The sequence below is a fragment of the Carlito syrichta genome, unplaced genomic scaffold (genome assembly GCF_000164805.1).
Source record: "Carlito syrichta isolate Samal-C Ts95f unplaced genomic scaffold, Tarsius_syrichta-2.0.1 Scaffold312272, whole genome shotgun sequence".
NCBI lineage: Eukaryota > Metazoa > Chordata > Mammalia > Primates > Tarsiidae > Carlito > Carlito syrichta.
In genome coordinates, this window is record NW_007256368.1 from 334,294 (window position 1) to 353,336 (window position 19,043).

Genomic DNA, 19,043 nt, shown 5'->3' on the forward strand with positions numbered 1-19,043 from the left:
ACAGAAAAGTTGAGAAGAATCATGCTCACCTAGAAGGGTTTGTCAGGGTTCTAATGTACAAACAATTGATCAAATGCTTCTATGTAAACATAAGGAATGAAGGCATAGCATCACGTGATTTGTGTTACATAAATCACTTGCTCTTCAAAACAACTCCAAAATTCTGTCAATGCAAAAACAAAAGTATACATGGAATATACTTATGCCTCTCGAATGAAAAATCAATCTGATCTTATTCAACATGTAAGAAGATAATTTAGGTAATTTATTATTCTGTGTACGGCTTGTATTTTGACAAATGTTCTTCCAATCATTATAGGATATTTTCCAAGTACGAATTATCTGTTGAGAAAAGTTGTAGTAACAGTTAAAGGTTCTGCCACATGTTTTACAATTTTTTGAGATGAAGTTTTACTCTGTAGGTCAGGATGGGGTGCTCTGGCACACTCATGACCACCCCAGCATTAACATGCTGGGCTCCAGCAATCCTTCCACCTCAGCATTTCAAGTAGCCAGAACTACAGGCACCCTTTCATGCCCAACTAATTTTTTGATTTATTGTAAGACAAGGTCTCACCGAGTAGTCTGGGCTGGTCTCGAACCCACAGGTTTAACAATCCACTCATCTCAGCATACAAAGTGCTGGGATTGCAGGCTGAACCACCAAGTCATTCCTCATTTTTTACATTTTCAGGGATTCCCTCTAGTATGAATTTTCTGATGTCGAGTAAGATGTGAGTGCCACCGAAAGGCTTTGTCACATTTTTCACAGGTGAAGGATTTCTCTTGACTATGGATCCTTTTATGTTGGGCAAGTCCTGTATAAGAGCGAAAGGGTTTGTCACATTCTTCACATTTATAGGGTTTCTCTCCAGTATGAATACGAATATGTTCAGTACATCTTTCTTTAGTGAAAAAGGCTTTGCCACATTCTTTACATTTATAAGGTTTCTCTCCAGTGTGGAGTCTCTTATGTCGAAGAAAATTTGGGTACCAATTAAAGCCTTTGTCACATTTTTCACATTTGTAGGATTTCTCTTTATTATGGATACTTTTATGATGAGCAAGTCCTGTATAAGTGCGAAAGTGTTTGTCACATTCTGCACATTTGTACCGTTTCTCTCCAGTATGGATACTCACATGTTCAGTACATCTTCCTTTAGTTAAAAAGGCTTTGCCACATTCCTTACATTTATAGGGTTTCTCTCCAGTATGGATTCTCTGATGTCGAAGACAATATGAGGACCTACTAAAGCCTTTGTCACATTCTTCACATTTGTAGAGTTTCTCTCCAGTATGGATTGTAACATGTTCAAAAAATCTTCCTTTAGTGGAAAAAGCTTTGCCACATTCATCACATTTGTAGGGTTTCACTCTAGTATGGATTCTCATATGTTCAGTTAATCTTCTTTTAGTGAAAAAAGCTTTGCCACATTCCTCACATTTGCAGTGTTTCTCTCCAGTATGGATACTCATATGTTCAGTACATCTTATTTTAGTGAAAAAGGCTTTGCCACATACTTCACATTTGTAAGGTTTCTTTTCAATGTGGATTCTCTGATGCTGAATAAATCTTGAATACCAATTAAACACTTTGTCACATTCTTCACATTTGTAGGATTTCCCTCCAGTATGGACTCTTGTTTGTCTATGAAGTCCTTTAAGTATGGAAAAAGCATTGTAACATTTCAATAAAATGTACTGTAATTATTTATAAAAGGTTTTCATGAGAAAACTTTAAGGAATAACCATTAAAATGATAGTACCAAAACCTACAAATTATATTAATAATATATTGCTATTATTTTACATAAAAGGAAAAGCAGTAAATTACCCTTTATTAGAAAAAAGAAAACTTTGCTTCTAAATACTGGAGACAACATGAATGTTATAAAATATGATATGAAACACTGATACATAAATGAACTGTTGGGAATATTTGATACTAGTATACACATACACATTGAAGAAAGTAGATGGAAAAGCTAATAAAAACTATTTACATGCAGTAAACTTAAACATGAAAACATTAAATTTGGGGGTTCACCAATTATCTAATTCACTTTTTAATTAATATTAAATTCAAGTATGGCATTTCAGAACTAAAATTACAGGTAAACTATTATATGGCAAACCAAAAAATAAAAGGAAGCCGGGTTCGGTGGCTCAGCATGTAATCCCGTGCCTTTGGGAGGCTGAGGTGAGTGGATTGCCTGAGCCCGTGGGTTCGAGACCCACCTGGGCAACTTGGCAAGATCTCATCTCTACAATAAATCAAAAATGAGCCGGGCGTGGTAGCGCGTGCCTGTAGTTCCAGCTACTTGGAAGGCTGAGGCGGAAGGATCACTGGAGCCCAGCGGGTTGAGGCTGTGGTGGCCGGGAGCGGCCACTGCACTCCAGTCTGGGCGACAGAGTGAGACTCCAACTCAAAAAATAAATAAATAAATAAATAAATAAAAGGATATAAAACATAGTCCTATTACTTTTATACTGAAAAAGACAAAATTATAAAATGATACTTTTGAAGAAAAAGGTAACAATAGGAAATTAACTAGGTTTGTCAATTATTTTAAATGTTTTATTTCAAAGATGTGGGGTAGAATTCAGTGTTAGGTATACAAATGTTCATTATGCAGGTACACACCTTAATGGGGTGTACCTCTCCCTCCCCTGGTAGTTTCCTTCAACTCTCAATTCCAACCCCTCCCTTGGCAGTTTCCCACTAGTATCAATCACGTTCTTATAGTATTATAAATATTCAAGCTTGGCAATGTTTTAAATTCACTTTGCAGCACTAGTTTAAGACTTCAATGAGGTGATGATACATTATACCTCATACATAATACAACAGAGATATTTAGGCAAATACAGTTTAAATTTGTAACCTTAGTTTATACTAAGAAAAGAAAAATGTTAATGTAATATGAGATTAGATTATCTTCTATTTAATGTAATGCTTTGTGCTCTGAAAAAAATTACTCAGTCAGCCCAAGCAACTTGGTGATACCAGGTGAGGTGGCATGTGCCTGTAGTCCTGGCAACGTGGGAGACTGAAGCAGAAGTATAACTAGAGCCAAGCAGGTCAATGCTGTGGTGGCTATGAGTGTACCACAGCACTCTAGCCTAGGACACAGGTGAGACTCCAACTCAAAAACTAAAAAATTAGCTGGGCTTGGTGGCTCAGCCTGTAAACCCAGCACTTTGGGAGGCTGAGGTGAGAGAATTGGCTGAGACTGCAGGTTCAAGACCCTCCTGGGCAACTTGGCAAGACCTCACCTGTACAATAAATCAAAAAATTATCTGGGCATGGTAGCACACACCTGTAGTTCCAGCTGCTTGGAAGGCTCAGTTGGAAGGATCGCTGGAGCCCAGCAGGTCAAGGCTGCGGTGGCCAGGAGTGGCCACTGCACTCTAGTCTGGGTGACAGTGTGAGACTCCAATTCAAATATAAATAAATAAAATAAAATAAAATAAATAAAAAATTGATCTAGAGTCCTGAAGGAACATGTTTGACACTTCCAGCCGGGCTTAGTGTCTCAGACTGTAATCCCACACTTTGGGAGGCTGAGGTGAGTGGATTGCCTGAGCCCACGGGTTTGAGAACCACCTGGGCAACTTGGCAAGACCTCATCTCTACAATAAAAATCAAAAAGTTAGCTGGGCATGGTAGCTTACACCTGTAGTTCCAACTACTTAGAAGGCTGAGGTAGAAGGATCACCGGAGCCCAGCAGGTTGAGGTTGCAGTGGCTGGGAACGGCCACAGCACTTCAGTCTGGGTGACAGAGTGAGACTCCAACTCAAAAAAAAAAAAAAAAAAAAGAAACTTCCATAGTACAAGATACTATATACCTGGGCACAGTGGCTCACACCTGTAATCCCAACACTTTGGAAGGTGGAGGTGAGAATATCTCCAGAAGCCAGGGGTTTAAGATCAGCCTGGGCAACCTGGTAACACATTACTTCCACAATAAATCAAAATTGGCAGAGCATGTTTGCACATACCTGTGGTTCCAGCTACTTTGAAGGATGAGGCGGAAGGATCACCAGAGCCCAGCAGCTCAAGGCTATGGTATCCAAGAACATACCACTGCACTGCAGTGTGGGTGACAGAGTGAGGACTCAAGAAAATTTTTTTTAAAAAGGGACATTATAATGCAGAAAACGTGACACACCTGCCCCTAGTGCTCTTGGGATTTCTAAACCAAATCCCAATGACTCCACTATCCCCCTTATGCAATTCTGACATGTGACATAAACAGATCTTCTTTTGTTTTTTTGTTTTTTTTTTTTTTAGTCAGTCTCACTCCATTGCCCAGGTTGGAGTGCAGTGGCATGCTTGTGGCCATCCCAGCGTTGAACTGCTGGACTTCAGATATCCTTCTGCCTCAGTCTTCCAAGTAGCTGGAACTACATGAATGCACTTCTCCACCCGGCCAATTTTTTTATTTATTGTAGAGATGAAGTTTCACCAAGGTTCGTTGAGTTCCCACCAGCTCAGGCAATGCCCTTACCTAAGCCCTCAAAACTGTTGGGATTACAAGCTTGAGACACTGCACCTGCCCACCGACCTTTTTTAATTGTTGAAAATAGGAGTGCCTAAAAATGTGTCCAGAATTTCCTAAAACTCACAAAGGAATGGAAGAGTAGTCATATCATGTCATCCACCACAACACATGAAACTCTCACGGTGAAAGTGCTGAAAGCACATTGAAAAGGAAACAGAAAATATAGGATTGAGGAGCATATGCAAAAGGAGATGTCTCTCTGTGGCAACCAAAAATTATTCTCATTAGAGCACAGATTCCCAAAGCATATTTTAAACTGTGGCTTCTGCTTTGACACTTGGACCTCTCATCTGTGTCATCTGCATATGTAATCCCAATTACTAGAGGATATGGCTATTGTCTTCTCTCCTTTTGTATTATAGGGCTTTTTTTTTCCTTCAGAAAGGTAACCAGGTATGGCCATATGCCTCCTCTTTCTTAGAAACCACAATGGACTCAGGAGAAAACTTCCAACTCTCAGTTATCTTCCTCAGAAGATAGTAATCTTGTGTCCAACAGTGATCATGTGTTCAAAATTTTTGCTTTTTTTGGAGATGTGTGATGACTGGATTTTGTCATTCTTGACATGAAGCAAAGAAGGAAGTGATGGAGTATTGTGGATGACAAGTTTGTGTCTAAAGAGAAGAAAGGTGAATGCTTGCTATAGCACCAGAATAACTGCAATACCACAGACAGTATACTGGTGAGGCAAAACATTATGAGATCTGAAAATGAAACACAGGACAATCTCTTGAACTCAAAAAATACACAAGTCTAGAGTCAATACTTTCTGAGAACATGTTTGAAAAGCACCAGAATCTATAGCCTAGCTGATCACATTTTCCATTGTACAGAGACAGAGTTTTAATAACTGTCAAAGTCAGCTGCATTTAATTTTTCTCACCCTCAAAGGAGTGCAGTGGCATGTTTGTGGTCACTGCAACCTTGACCTGCTCCTCTTAGGTGATCCCTCAGCCTCGGCCTTCCAAGAAGCTGAAAGCACAGGTACTTGCTACCATACCTATCTAGGCAGCTACATTTTGCTTCTCCAAATTTCAAGAAATTATCCCATGGTATGTATGTGTATATATAAGTACCTCCAAAAAACATAGTCCAGTTGAAAAAACAAAATAATTCTCCAGAAATTCACCCTAAGAAAATAAACATCTTTGAATTGGCTGGGTGTAGTGGCTCAGTCTGTAATCCCGGCACTTTGGGGTTTGAGACAAGAGGATTACCTGAGCCTGAGAGTTCAAGACCAGCCTGGGCAACCTTGTAGGACCTCATCTCAAAAATAAAATCACAAAAAAACTACCCACACATGATGGCATGCATCTGTAGTTCCAGCTTCTTGGAAGGGTGAGGCGGAAGGATTGCCTAAGCCCAGCAGGTCGAGGTTGTGGTGGTCATGAGTGTGCTGCTGCAAACTGGGCAACAAGAGTGAGACATCAACTCAACAACAACAAAATCTATGCATTATCTGACAAATAACACAAAGTAACTATCTTAAACATGCTTAATAAGTGAAATAGAACATAGACTAAAAAATTAGGAAAATGATTTATGAAGAGATTCAGAATATCAATGAAGAAATAAAACTACATATGCAATTGAAGTTAACTTGTCTGACATTAAGATGTATTGGTATGACTTTAAGATGTTTTACATACTGTCTATTTGCAACAGGAATCACAAAGAAATATTTATAAGACGTATGCAAAAGGCAGTGAAAAAGTAATCAAGCTCCTTACTACAGAAATAAAAACCACAAAGAAGAATGGGAAGAGAGGAAAACAAGGACAATATACCTACAGAAAACAGATAAAGTAAAAAAGGGGGACAGTACCATGCATTGTGGCCCATGCCTACAATCCCAGCACTTTGGGAGGCCGAGGTGAGAGGATTGCCTGAGCCCACAGTTTTGAGACCAGACCGGGCAACTTGGTCTCTACAATAAATCAGAAAATTAGCCAGGCAGGGTGATGTGTGCCTGTTTTTCCAGCTACTTTGAAGGCTGATGTGGAAGGATTGCCTGAGCCCTGAAGGTCAAGACCATGGTGGTCATGAGTTTGCCACTGCACTCCAACCTTGGTGACAGAGTGAGACTCCCACTTGACAACAACAACAAAAGAAAGGGTGAGAGTAAATCTTTCTCATTCAGTAATTACTGTAAATACCTGAATCACTTAAAATGGATGATAGATTAACAAAAACCAAGATCTAGCAATATACTGTCTTTAAGAGATTTACTTTAGCTCTAAAAAGTAAAACAAGCTGAGAGTAAGAAAATGGAAAAAGATATATGTCCCCACATACAAGCCAGTTTCATTCTGAAGACACATCCAACACGGTTACCTTAAATATTCAGCTCACACAATTTGCTATGCAGCTATGCTATAATAGGTGTATAATATTTTTCACACACACATACAAAAAAGAAATCACCCAAACACAAAACATAAAGCAATCTTGAAAAATAAAGAAAAAACCACTTATGTAACTGGACATGCAAACACGTTTGTATCTTTGAAAACTCACAACTTGAAGGTTCATATTTAAGAGACTTACTGTATTCTACACAAATAGTACTGAAACAAGACAGGATTGCCACATTATATCAGAAAAAACATACAGTAAGTGAAAAGCTGTCACAATAAGCAAAGAACAGTATAATATGAAAGGGTCAATTTACTAGGAATTGATAGTTAGTAATGATATGAATGCAGCTAATATCATGGTTCCAAAATATATGGTACAAATATTGACAAAGCAAAAAACACATAGCAAACTCAAAGAATTCAATACTCCACTTTCAATAATGAACAGAAATGCCCACTAAGAGATCTATAAGGAAACAGAGGACTACAGGTGAGGCTGAGGTGGGAAGATCTGAGCCCAAGAGGTCGAGGCTATAAACCATGCTTGTTCACTCCAGCCTGAAAGAGATGAGTAAGAACACAACTCAAAAAGAATTTATAAGTTCAATATCATTGTCAATTCCACCCACAGTTATATAAAATTCAATGCAATTTCTATGAAAATTGAATGATACTTTTTTTTGGCAAAACTAGTTTTTTAAATTCTGGATGGGCTCAGTGGCTCAGCCTGTAGTCCCAGCACTTTAGGAGGCTGAGGCAAGTGGATTGCCTGAGCCCATGATTTAGAACCAGTTTGGGCATGCTGACGAGACCCCACCTCTACAGTAAAACTCAAAAATGAACTGGGCATGGGATTGCACACCTGTAGTTCCATTTACTTGGAAGGATTGCTGAAGCACAGCAGGTTGATGCTGGGGTGACTGTGAGCATGCCACTGCACTCTAGCATGGGCAATAGAGTGGGCCTTCACTCAAAAAAAAAAAAAGGTTTTAAACTCTAAAATTTCATAAGATCTCAAGGATTGTCAGACTCGGTGGCTCAGCCTGTAATCCCAGCACTTTGGGAGGCTGAGGCGAGTGGATTGCCTGAGCCCGAGGGTTCAAGACCAGCCCGGGCAACTTGGTGAGACCTTGTCTCTACAATAAAAAAAAAAAAAAAAAATTAAAATAAAACAAAAAAGATCTCAAGGATTATAAATAGACAAAACAGCCTTGGAAAAGAGGAGTCAAGTTAGAGGCATCACATGTCCTGATTTTAAAATATATCACTGACCAGACACAGTGATACATGCCTATAATCCCAGCACTCTGGGAGGATGAGGTGAGAGAATTGCCTGAGTCCAAGTCTCTACAATGAATCAAAAATTTAGCTAGGCATGGTTGCTCATGTCTATCATTACAGCTACTTGGAAGGATGAGGTGGAAGGATCTCATGAGCTCAGTAGTTCGAGGCTGTGGTAGCTGTCAGTGTGCCACAGCACTCCAGCCTTGGTGACAGAGTGCAACTCTAACTCAAAAAATAAAATAAAATAAAATAAAATAAAATAAAAATAAAGTATATATATATTACAAAGTTACAGAAAAAAACAATGTGGTTCAGGAACACAGGAACCAACAAATATGAAACAGAATAGAAAACTTCAAAATAAACCCCTATGAATATAATTAAATGACTTTTGATGAGGTTGATATGACCACACAATTGAACAAAGATTGTTGTAAAACTGGTAGTAGATAAAGGAAAATATTATAAAGGACTCTTCCATCATACAAAAACTATCCAAAATGATAAAAGACAAATGTACAAACTAGAAAGTTATTAGAATGAAATCTAGGATGGAGATTCAGACACTGATCATGACAATACTTTCTTAGATCTAGCATCAAAAACATTAGCAACAAAAAGAAGTAAAATGGGACTAATGACTCAAAGCAAAAAATCTTCACATAATGGGAAACATTCAGTGGAGAAAATATGTCTCCTAAAGAATGAGAGAAGGCCGGGCATAGTGGCTCAGCATACAATCCTAGCACTTTGGGAGGCCGAGGTGAGAGGATTGCCTGAGCCTGTGGTTTTCAGACCCACCTGGGCAACTTGGCAAGACCTTATCTCTACAATAAGTCAAAAATTAGCCAGGCATGATAGCACACGCCTGTAGTTCCAGCTACTTGGAAGGCTAAAGCAGAAGGATCACAGGAGCCCAGCGGGTCAAAGCTGTGGTGGCTGGGAGCATGCCACTGCCCTCCAGCCTGGGTGACAGAGACTCCAACTCAAAATAAAAAAAAAGAGTGAGAGAAAACATTTGAAGTTTACATATTTGATAAGAGTTGCTATTAAGAATATGTAAGAAATTCCTAAAATTCAACAGAAATTGAATAACATGATTTTAAAAATGGACTTAGAAAAAAAATACTTCTTCCAAGATTTACAAATGACCAACAATTTCTTTTTTTTTTCTTCTTTTTTAGAAAGCAAGAATTGGAACCACACCTCATCAACATGTTTACCTGCACAATGCATATTTGTGTAACTAACCCTGAATTTAACCTCACAATTTTAAAATAAAAATTGTAAAGGTGAAGAAAAAGACACCTGACAACCTAAATTTGAATTCTAAAAAAACAAAAGGAAACAAAAGGCAGGATTTAAGAGGATAGAAAATGGGAGGGGACATGAAGGGGTTGCCCCAACAACCATTTCAAAAGATGTTCAAAGTGACAAATGCTGAGAGAAATACAAAGAGAAAGTTTGATGACATATGACCTCACAACATTAGGATGACCACTATCAAACAAACAAAATCACAAGTGTTGTCAAGAATGTGGAAAAGTGGAACCCTTGTGCATTGTTCCTACAGGGGAAAAAAATGATATAGCCATTATGAAAAGTAAAATGAAAATTCCTCAAAAATGTTTATCCTAGAATCCAGTATTTCCATTTGGAGTATATACCCAAAGTATGAAAAGCAGACCTGAAACAGATATTTGCACACTCATGTTTATTGCAGCATTATGTACAAAAGCCAAAAGGTGAAAGGAACCGATATGTCCACCAATGAGTAGATAGAGAGAATATATACAACAGAATACTATTCACCCTTAAAAAAATTTTTGTTGCCCAGGCTCGTTGGCTCAGCCTGTAATTTCAGCACTTTGGGAGATTGAGAAGAGTGGATTGCCTGAGCCCATGGGTTTAAGACCAGCACCGGCAACTTGGACAGATCTCATCTCTACAATAAAATAAAAAATAGCTGGGCATGGTAGCATGCATTTGGTAGTTCTGGCTACTCAGAAGGCTGAGGCAGAAGGATCGCTGGAGTCCAGAAGATCAACACTGGGGTGGCCATGAATGTCCCCCTGCACTCCAACCTTGGCAAAGAAGTGAGACTCCAACTCAAAAAACACAAACAAAAAACCAAAAAATACTCTGTTGGCCAAGTATAATGGCTTAGCTTGTAATCCAAGCACTTTGGGAAGCTAAGATAAGAGGACTGCTTGAGCCCAGGGTTTCAAGACACTCTTGGGCAACTTGGTGAGACCTCATGTCTATAATAAAAAATAAGCCGGGAATGGTAGTGCGTGCCTGTAGTTCCAGCTACTTAGAAGGCTGAGGTGGAAGTGTCACTTGAGCCCAGCAGGTCGGGGCTGTGATGACTGTGAGTGTGCCACTGCACTGTAGCCTGGGTGACAGAGTGAGACTCCAACTTCAAAAAAATTTTGTTTTCATGAATTACAGTAAGAATAAATCTTGTGAACATTACGTTAACTTAAATCCACACTATCCTCCAGACATGGTGGTTCATGCTGGAAATTTTAGTATTTTGGGAAGCTGACACAGGAGAATCACCTGAGTCCAGCAGTTCAAGACCAGCCTAAGAAATACAGCATAGCAACACTTTTTTCCTACAAACAAAACAAAACAACAAATCAACCAAGATGGTAGCAAGAGCCTATAATTCCAAATACATGAAAGGCTAAGGTGGAATGATCTCCTGAGCTCAGAAGCTGTGGTAAGTCTTGATTACGCCCTTGCACTGCAGCCTGAGTGACATAAAGAGACCCCAACTTAAAAATATATATATCTTAACAGATTGCAAAACTTTATTTTTTGAGTTGGATTCTCACTCTTGTGGCCCAGAATGGAGTGCAGTACCATGTTTACAGCCACCACAGCCTCAACCTACTGGGCTTAGGCAATCCTTTTCCCTCAGCCTTCCAAGCAGCAGAAAAATTTCTTAATATGGATTCTGGCAATGATTTTCTTTATATGACACCAGAAGTACAGTATCAAAAGAAAGCGTAAACAAGTTGAACTGCATCAATATAAAAAAAACTTCTGGACAGTAAAGATAACACTAAGAAGGCTTAAGGATAAGAGAAAATATTTGGAGACCATGTATCTGATAAGAGTTTAAATCCAATATATTCACAAAACTCATACAAATCAAAGATCAAACAATTAAATGATAACCACTTGACTGAAAGAATGAAGTTATTTTTCCAATAAAGACCAATTGCCAACAGGTACCTATTTTTAAAATGGTGCTCAACATCACCAAATAACAGGCAATTGCAAATAAACACATTGATGAGAAATCATCTCACACTTGTTAGGATGGCTAATATCAACCAAGAGAGAGATAAAAGTTGACAAGGATGTGAAAAAAAAAGAAATCCTGTACACTGTTGGTGAGTTTTAAATTGGTAGAATCATTATGAACAGTCTTTACAAAATAAAAATAAATAAACCACCATACAATCCAGCAATCCCCTTTCTGTGTATATAACCAAAGGAAATAAAATCAATATCTCAAAGTATCAACAACCCTATGTTCACTGCAGCATTTATAACAATGGTTAAGCTGTCAAAACAACCTAAATGTTTGTGAATGCTGAGTGAATTAAGCAACTATGGTGCATATATAGATAGGATATCATTCATCCACAAAAAAAAAAAATCCTGCCATCTCAACATCATGGATAAAACTGTAAGATATACGCTAAGTGAAATAAGCCAGGCACACAAAGGCAAATACTGCCTGACCTCACTTATGTGTGGAATCAAAAAAGAGTACACTCATAAAGGGAAGGGAGAAAGTCCAATCATGGGACCATGACCTCAGGTGGGGAAAATGCTGTTTAAAGAATACAAGGTTTCAGTTATAAGATAAATGATTTTTAAAAGATCTAATATATAACATAGTGACTATAGCTAATAATGGCTTTAATACTTAAAAAATTTACTGAAACTGCATAATGAACATTAGTATACCTAACCCTGAATTGCACTCCACATCTTAAAAAAAAAAAAAAAAAACATGCTGAAACAGTGGACCTGAAGCACTCTCATTACAAAAAATTAAAAGGGCAACTATGTGTGATGATATATATTTTCACTAACATTATTGAATTCATTGACTCACAAGATATAAACATATGAAATCATTTCATTGTATACAATAAATATGAGATTAAAGACCAGGCATGGTGGCTCACACCTGTAATCCCAGCACTTTTGGAGGCCGAGGTGAGAGGATTGCCTGAGCCACAGGTGTGAGACCAGCCTGAACAACTAGGTGACCTCATCCCTACAACAAATCAAAAATTAGCCGGGCGTGGTAGCACGTGCCTGTAGTTCCAGCTACTTGGAAGGCTGAGGCGGAAGGATTGACTGAGCACAGCAGGCCAAAGTTGCAGTGGATGTGAACATGCCACTGCACTCCAGCCTGGGCAGCAGAGTGAGAGTACAATCAAAAAAACCAAAAAAGTAGTTTACAGTCGGGCACAGTGGCTCATGCCTATAATTCCAGCACTTAGGGAGACCAAGGTGAGAGGATTGCCAGGACTCACAGATTAAGACCAGCCTGGACAACTTGGTACGACCTCATCTCTACAATAAGTTAAAAAAAAATAGCTGGGAATGGAGATGTGTACCAGTAATACCAGCTACTTGGAAGGCTGAGATGAGGATAGCCTGGGCCCAGCAGGTCAAGGCTGCTGTGAGCATGACCCTGCACTCCAGCCTGAGTGACAGAGTGAGAATCCGCCTCAAAAAAAAAAAAAAGTTTACTGTGGAGTTTCAAAAAAGTAAACAGATATTTCCATGTTCCCCAAAGCAACAGAGGAACAGTCAGATCATGCAGCCCAAATGAACCATTAAGAGGACTTTGATTTTCACTGTAACCTTTAAAAGAGATCACTGAAGAGGAGGTAGAGGTTTCAAAGAACTTCGCAGCATGGAACACTAGATGTTCCTATGTGGCAGTAAGAGAAAGATATCCAGACATCCCAGAAACCATTATCTTTGGAGCAGACCCCTTCCTAACCACATTTTAGGTTTGCCTTCCTCTTTGAAAAGTGTCATGCACTTCACCCACTCCCACTTACCTGTGGGTTTCTCTAACACATTGTATCTCTTCACATACCAGGGCTCTTTCCATTGTTCCAGACACATGATCAGGTGTGGCTTAGAGACTGCAAGGCCTGTTTTGGTAGAAAAAAAAAATAACTCTCACTGGGATTCTCCAGTGACCAAAATTGTACTGTGCTCAGTATAGAAACCATTATGCAATATGACCCTTGAAAATGACCCCAAATACCGTTGCCCAACAGAACCTTTAAACACTTAGGAAGAATGTTAAATTTGTGAGTCCTTATCTCAGTGTAAATAAATAATTGATAATAGCAATTATTTTTTAGGTGTGGGCAATGATATTATATGCCACGAAATTTCTGAACTTATCACTTAATATGACACAGATCAGTTTAAAATAGGGAAAGGTTTATGTCAAATATATCACCTTAATTTTTTTCTTTTCTATGCCAAATAATCACCATGTTTTCTTTGAAAGCAAGAATTTGAAACTCATTTGTATAAAGCAGAAAATCCCAGAAAGCATTCTACAAAAAAAAAAGAACTTCACATTCTTAGTATAGAAGGGGAACAGTGTGTCGAGGTTCTCCTCACCCAGGGAAACCAGGTTTCTGTGGTTCTCTAACATCACATTCCTGTACAAAATCTGCTGAGCAGGTTCCAGGCATTTCCACTCCTCCAGAGAGAATTCTATGGCCACATCCCTGAATGTCAACAGCCCCTGAAAACAACACACATTTACCAAGTGGGGATGGGCATTATCCTTCATTGGCCTCTAGGTTAAACAAGAGTGAAGGCAACTGGTTCTAACTAATATGACATCTGGAATTAACCACTAAGATAACTTTTAACACATAATATTCTCTTAGATATTAAACACTGAGGAGGAAAAATGGAATAAAACCCAGTCATCATAGATATTTTTTATGTATATTTAATCAAATAGGATAAGCTGTATACATTGCTCAGATGGTAAACTTAGTGACTTAGAAAATCCCTCTAAAGTTTCTTTTTAGATAGAAAATATAGTTTATTTCAAAGTAATTAAGAGAGAGATTCACTTCCCCATAGTAGGAGGGGAAAGCCAGGAAACATGGTGACAGCCATAACTCAAAGTGTACATGACCACACCAGAGTCTAGCAAGGCAATGGCGGGGATGTTCTGGCGATGGCCATGGCAATGGCACTCTAAAGTTTGAATGTGTACAACAATGAACTGAATATTGTAAAAATGCAGGCTCTGATTCAGGAGGTATGAAGTAAAACCTAGAGTTTCTGCAATTTGTTTTTAGTTGATGATTTCACTCTTTCACCCATAGTTCACCAAAGGTTCAACCTCCTGGTATAAAAGGATCCACACTCCTCAACCTCTCATGTAGCTAGGACTACTGGGACACACCATGTCAAGCTGTTTTATGACTTTTTTGTAGAGATTAGGTCTGGCTGTATTGCCTAGGCTAATCTTTAATTCTTGGTCTCAAGGGAATTTCCTGCCTCTGCCTCCTAAAGTGCTGGAATGATAGGCATGAGGCACTGTGGCTGACCTGACTTTCTGCATTTCTAACAAGCTCACCAATGATATCAGTGCTTCTGGTCGAGTAAGAATATTTTGCAAACATTCACCAAGGGGCAGATCCTAGATTTATGTTAATGTGACCAATAAACAAAGACGAGAGCCTTCATTGCTAAAAGCAAACCCTATGCAAAAGAAATCTAAGAAAAAAAGAGAGCTTCCAGATTAAATGTGATAATCTTTGGTAAATATCCCCAAGGAATATATTACTCATAAAAACGTTAACTCTATAGTAAAAAAAAAAAAAAGTCAGATGTCACCTTAATCAAGAAATCTCTAATTTAAATTTTTGTTTGTTTGTTTTTAGCATCCTGGAGAGCAAGTTACAGCTAATTATTCTTCATTATACCTTCCTGGGTTATTCTGCTATTTATTTAATTATCTTTTTATTTTTGAGTTGGAGTCTCACTCTGTCACTCAGACTGGAGTGCAGTGGCTGCTACCGGCCATTGCAGCCTCGACCTGCTGGGCTCTGGCAATCCTTCTGCCTCAGCCTTCCAAGTAGCTGGAACTACAGGCACGCACTTCCACGCCCAGCTAATTGTTTTTGTTTGTTTTTTTTTCTGATTTATTGTAGAGATGAGGTCTCACCAAGTTGCCCAGGCAGGTCTCATACCCGCGGACACAGGCAATCCACTCACTTCGGCCTCCCAAAGTGCTGGGATTATAGGCTGAGCCACCAAGCCCGGCCAACTGCCAGTTATTTAAATGTGCATTTTATTAACCCTGTTCTGCATTTAGCTAGTGGAGCATCCAGATAAATCCTTAATAGTACATGTACTTGTAGTTCCAGCTACTTGGAAGGCTGAGGTCGAAGTATTTCCTGAGCTCAGCAGGTTCAGGCTACTGTGGCTGGGAGCATGCTGCTACCCTCCAGTCAGGGAAATGAGACTACAGCTCAAAAAAAGAAAAAGTACATTTTTCATCAATATCTGAAGATCTACCCCATTTCCAATAGGAATCTTGGGGAACCATGTCTTCCTATGTTTTACAGCAACAAGGGAACATTTGTAAAGTAAAAATTCATGGTGAGAACTGTTCATGGCAACTAAAACTGTGGTGTGTAGGAGAGAAGTGTTCATCAGAGTTCGTTGAATACTACAAGAACAAAAACCTATTGAAATGAACTCATTAGGCAGGACTATCACAAATAGAGAAGTAAAAGTTTGCAAATTCTAAAATCATGACATTTCAGTAAAAATAGTGGAAACAGTCCCTGACCTGGGACACAATGACATGAGTCATTTCTTCCTCTTCCTCTCCTTCATTGGGATTTCTTCTCAGGTAAGGTTATCTGGACATATTACACCTACATGTTGAGAACAAACCTTTTTACAAATAAAATTTAGTTAATCTGCCGGTCTCGGTGGCTCAGCCTGTAATCCCGTGCCTTTGGGAGACTGAGGTGAGTAGATTGCCTGATCCCGCGGGTTTGAGACCCGCCTGGGCAGCAAGACTTCATCTCTACAATAAATCAAAAAATCTGCCGGGCGTGGTAGCGCATGCCTGTAATTCCAGCTACTTGGAAGGCTGAGGCGGAAGGATCGCCGGAACCCAGCAGGTTGTAACAGTGAAACTAAAAATAATTTAAATTTCTATGTAAGAATGAACTGTTAAACATAGAATAGAATGCACCCATTCTTCAGAGTTTACTTAAAAAATTAAGTATTAGAGCCAGGCTCGGTGGCTCAGCCTGTAATCCCACGCCTTTGGGAGGCTGAGGTGAGTGGATTGCCTGAGCCCGCGGGTTCGAGACCCGCCTGGGCAGGCGAGACCTCATCTCTACAATAAATCAAAAAACCAGCCAGGCATGGTAGCGCGTGCCTGTAATTCCAGCTACTCGGAAGGCTGGGGCGGAAGGATCACCGGAGCCCAGCAGGTCCAGGCTGCGGTGGCCGGAAGCGGCCACTGCACTCCAGTCTGGGCAACAGAGTGAGACTCCAACTCAAAAAAAAAAAAAAAAAAAAAAAAGAATACAACTCAGAAACAACCACAGAAAAAAAGATATATAAGGCAAGGGACAGTTAAGGGGAGATGGGGCCCAAAAGTCTACAGTTCCAAGGCAGTTCTTAACCTCAATCCCCTTTGTTCCCCCAACATGGATTAAAAAAAAAAAAAAAAGCACACACAACGTAAGATGGGTGTATTGAACGCCAGTGCGTCATCGACTCCGTTTTTTTGTTTGTTTGTTTGTTTTTGAGTTGGGGTGTCACTGTCACCCAGGCTGCAGTGCAGTGGCATCCTCATGGCCACCACAGCGACCATCTGCTGAGCTCAGGCAATCCTTCTGCCTCTGCCTTCCAAATAGCTGGAATTTCCAGGCATGTGCTACCAAGTCTCGCTAATTTTTTATTTATGCTAGAGAAGAGGTCTCGTCAAGTTGCCCAGGCTGATCTCAAACCCGTGCGGGCTAAGGCAATTCACTCGCCTTGGTCTCCCAAAGTTCTGGGATTACAGGCCACCATGCCCAGCCATCTTCTCAGTTTTAATGGCACTCCTAAATAAAGTCAAGGCCCTTGCCCCAACTCCCTCTCTTGACTTACTGGCTCTCCTGCACACAGAATGGGGTTGTGACCTGATTACACAAATTGCCAATGACCCTGATACAGACCCAGGTAATTTTCACATATACAGTCCAAATAAGACAACTGTTTAGCCATCACACACCAAGCAACTGCACGTGGTGGGCTTCCCGCCATTTTGGTCCGAGTGATGCTCGGCTGCTCCCTTGATACCAATAAATCAAAGGGGCAGGAAACTGGTAGAAAGAACTTTATTTCTGGTCAGGCATGGTGGCTGAGGCAGAAGGATCGCCTGAGCCCAGCAGGTCAAGCCTGCAGTGACCATGAGCATGCCGCTGTACTACAGCCTGGGCGACAAGAGTGAGACTCCAATTCAAAAAAAAAAAAGAAAGAAAGAAAGAAAAGAAAAGAAAAAGAACACAAGGGGACTCTCAGTCAAGTACTCAGGAATGTGCGGGAGTGCTTGGACCCCCGCCATGCCCTTCTCTAGGGGCTGTGGAAATGAGGAAAACCATTCATGGGTCTCTGCATCACCCCTGCCCCTTCTCAAAACCTTTCCCCCAGGCCCTCCGGGACCCCCACGCCACCAGCCCTCGCTGGAGATTCAGGACTCACGATCCGCTGCTGGCCCAAGGGGACTCCTTCCCCTTGTGTCGGAGACTCCGTGTGCCCTTGGGGAGGGGAGAGGGGCGGGGGACAAGACCACAGCTCTCCCACCAGCCCCACATGCAGGTGGGATCCTCCCCAGGACCCCTCCCCCCTGGCGCCCCGCACACCCGGAGCGTGGGACTGAGAGAAGCTTCCCAGAAAAGGATCTCACGGATGAGGATGCCATGGGGACGAGAAGCCAATCACGACCCAGCACCACATGCACGGACAGGATGGGACCGAGTCGCCGGCGGGACGTTCACTCGCCGCAGGCACGTCATCCGGGTCCATCTCCCTTCCCCCTCTGGCTTCTGCCCACATACTCACCATCTCCAGCCTTCCGGGTGTCCCGGCATCCTCCCTACGGAGTCCCAAGACCTGAAGTTCACAAGGCGACACAGGCTGCAGCAGACCCACCGCGGACTCCTGGACCGCAAAACCGAGCAGCGGGGACGACTGAGCTCTGTGCGCAGGCGCAAGAGTCAAAGCCCAGTCAGAGCCCGGAAGCCAGTCCCGTTCTTCCGGCTAGTATCTGATTGGGTAGTTCCCACCACGGCATCCTCTGATTGGAAAAGGTTCCAGGGCCCACCCCTCTGCCTTTGAGTGACAGGAGATGCAATAAGACATGGTCTGTCTGAGTCGAGAAAAGCAGGGTTTTTTGGGGTTTTTTTTGAGATGGCGTCTCACTGTCTTTCCCAGGCTTCAGTGCAGTGGCACGCTCACGGCCACCCCAGCGTCGACCTGCTGGGCTCCGGCGGTCATTCTGTCTCAGCCTTCCAAGTAGTGGGAACTACAGGCGCGCCCTACCACGCCTGCCTAACTTTTTTTATTTATTGTAGAGATGAGGTCTTGCCAAGTTGCCCAGATTGGTCTGAAATCCGCCGGCTCAGGCAATCCACTCGCCTCAGCCTCCCAATGCGCTGGAATTACAGGTTAAGGCACCGAGCCCAACCAAAGAGCAGGATTTTTTTTTTTTTTTTTGAGTTGGAGTCTCACTCTGTCACC

The 19,043-nt window shown here is 41.0% G+C and overlaps 1 protein-coding gene across 1 annotated transcript; it reads right to left on the reverse strand.

Annotated features, from left to right (window-relative positions):
• Window positions 1-690: 690 nt before the first annotated feature.
• On the reverse strand, window positions 691-18,396 carry LOC103272358 (zinc finger protein 678-like). Its single transcript, XM_021718498.1, has 3 exons — window positions 18,366-18,396; window positions 13,310-13,405; window positions 691-1,658 (listed from the first exon to the last, which is right to left on the reverse strand). The coding sequence occupies exons 2-3, from the start codon at window positions 13,374-13,376 to the stop codon at window positions 691-693; spliced, it is 1,035 nt and encodes a 344-aa protein (XP_021574173.1). The 5' UTR covers window positions 13,377-13,405; window positions 18,366-18,396.
• Between the last annotated feature and the right edge of the window lie 647 nt (window positions 18,397-19,043).

Coding starts and splice junctions, on each gene's coding strand:
- LOC103272358 (XM_021718498.1), bottom strand. CDS start 13,376: ATGTGTCTGGAACAATGGAAAGAGCCCTGGTATGTGAAGAGATACAAT. Junction 1,659..13,309: donor TGTGTTAGAGAAACCCACAG/GTAAGTGGGAGT, acceptor CCATACTTAAAG/GACTTCATAGACAAACAAGA.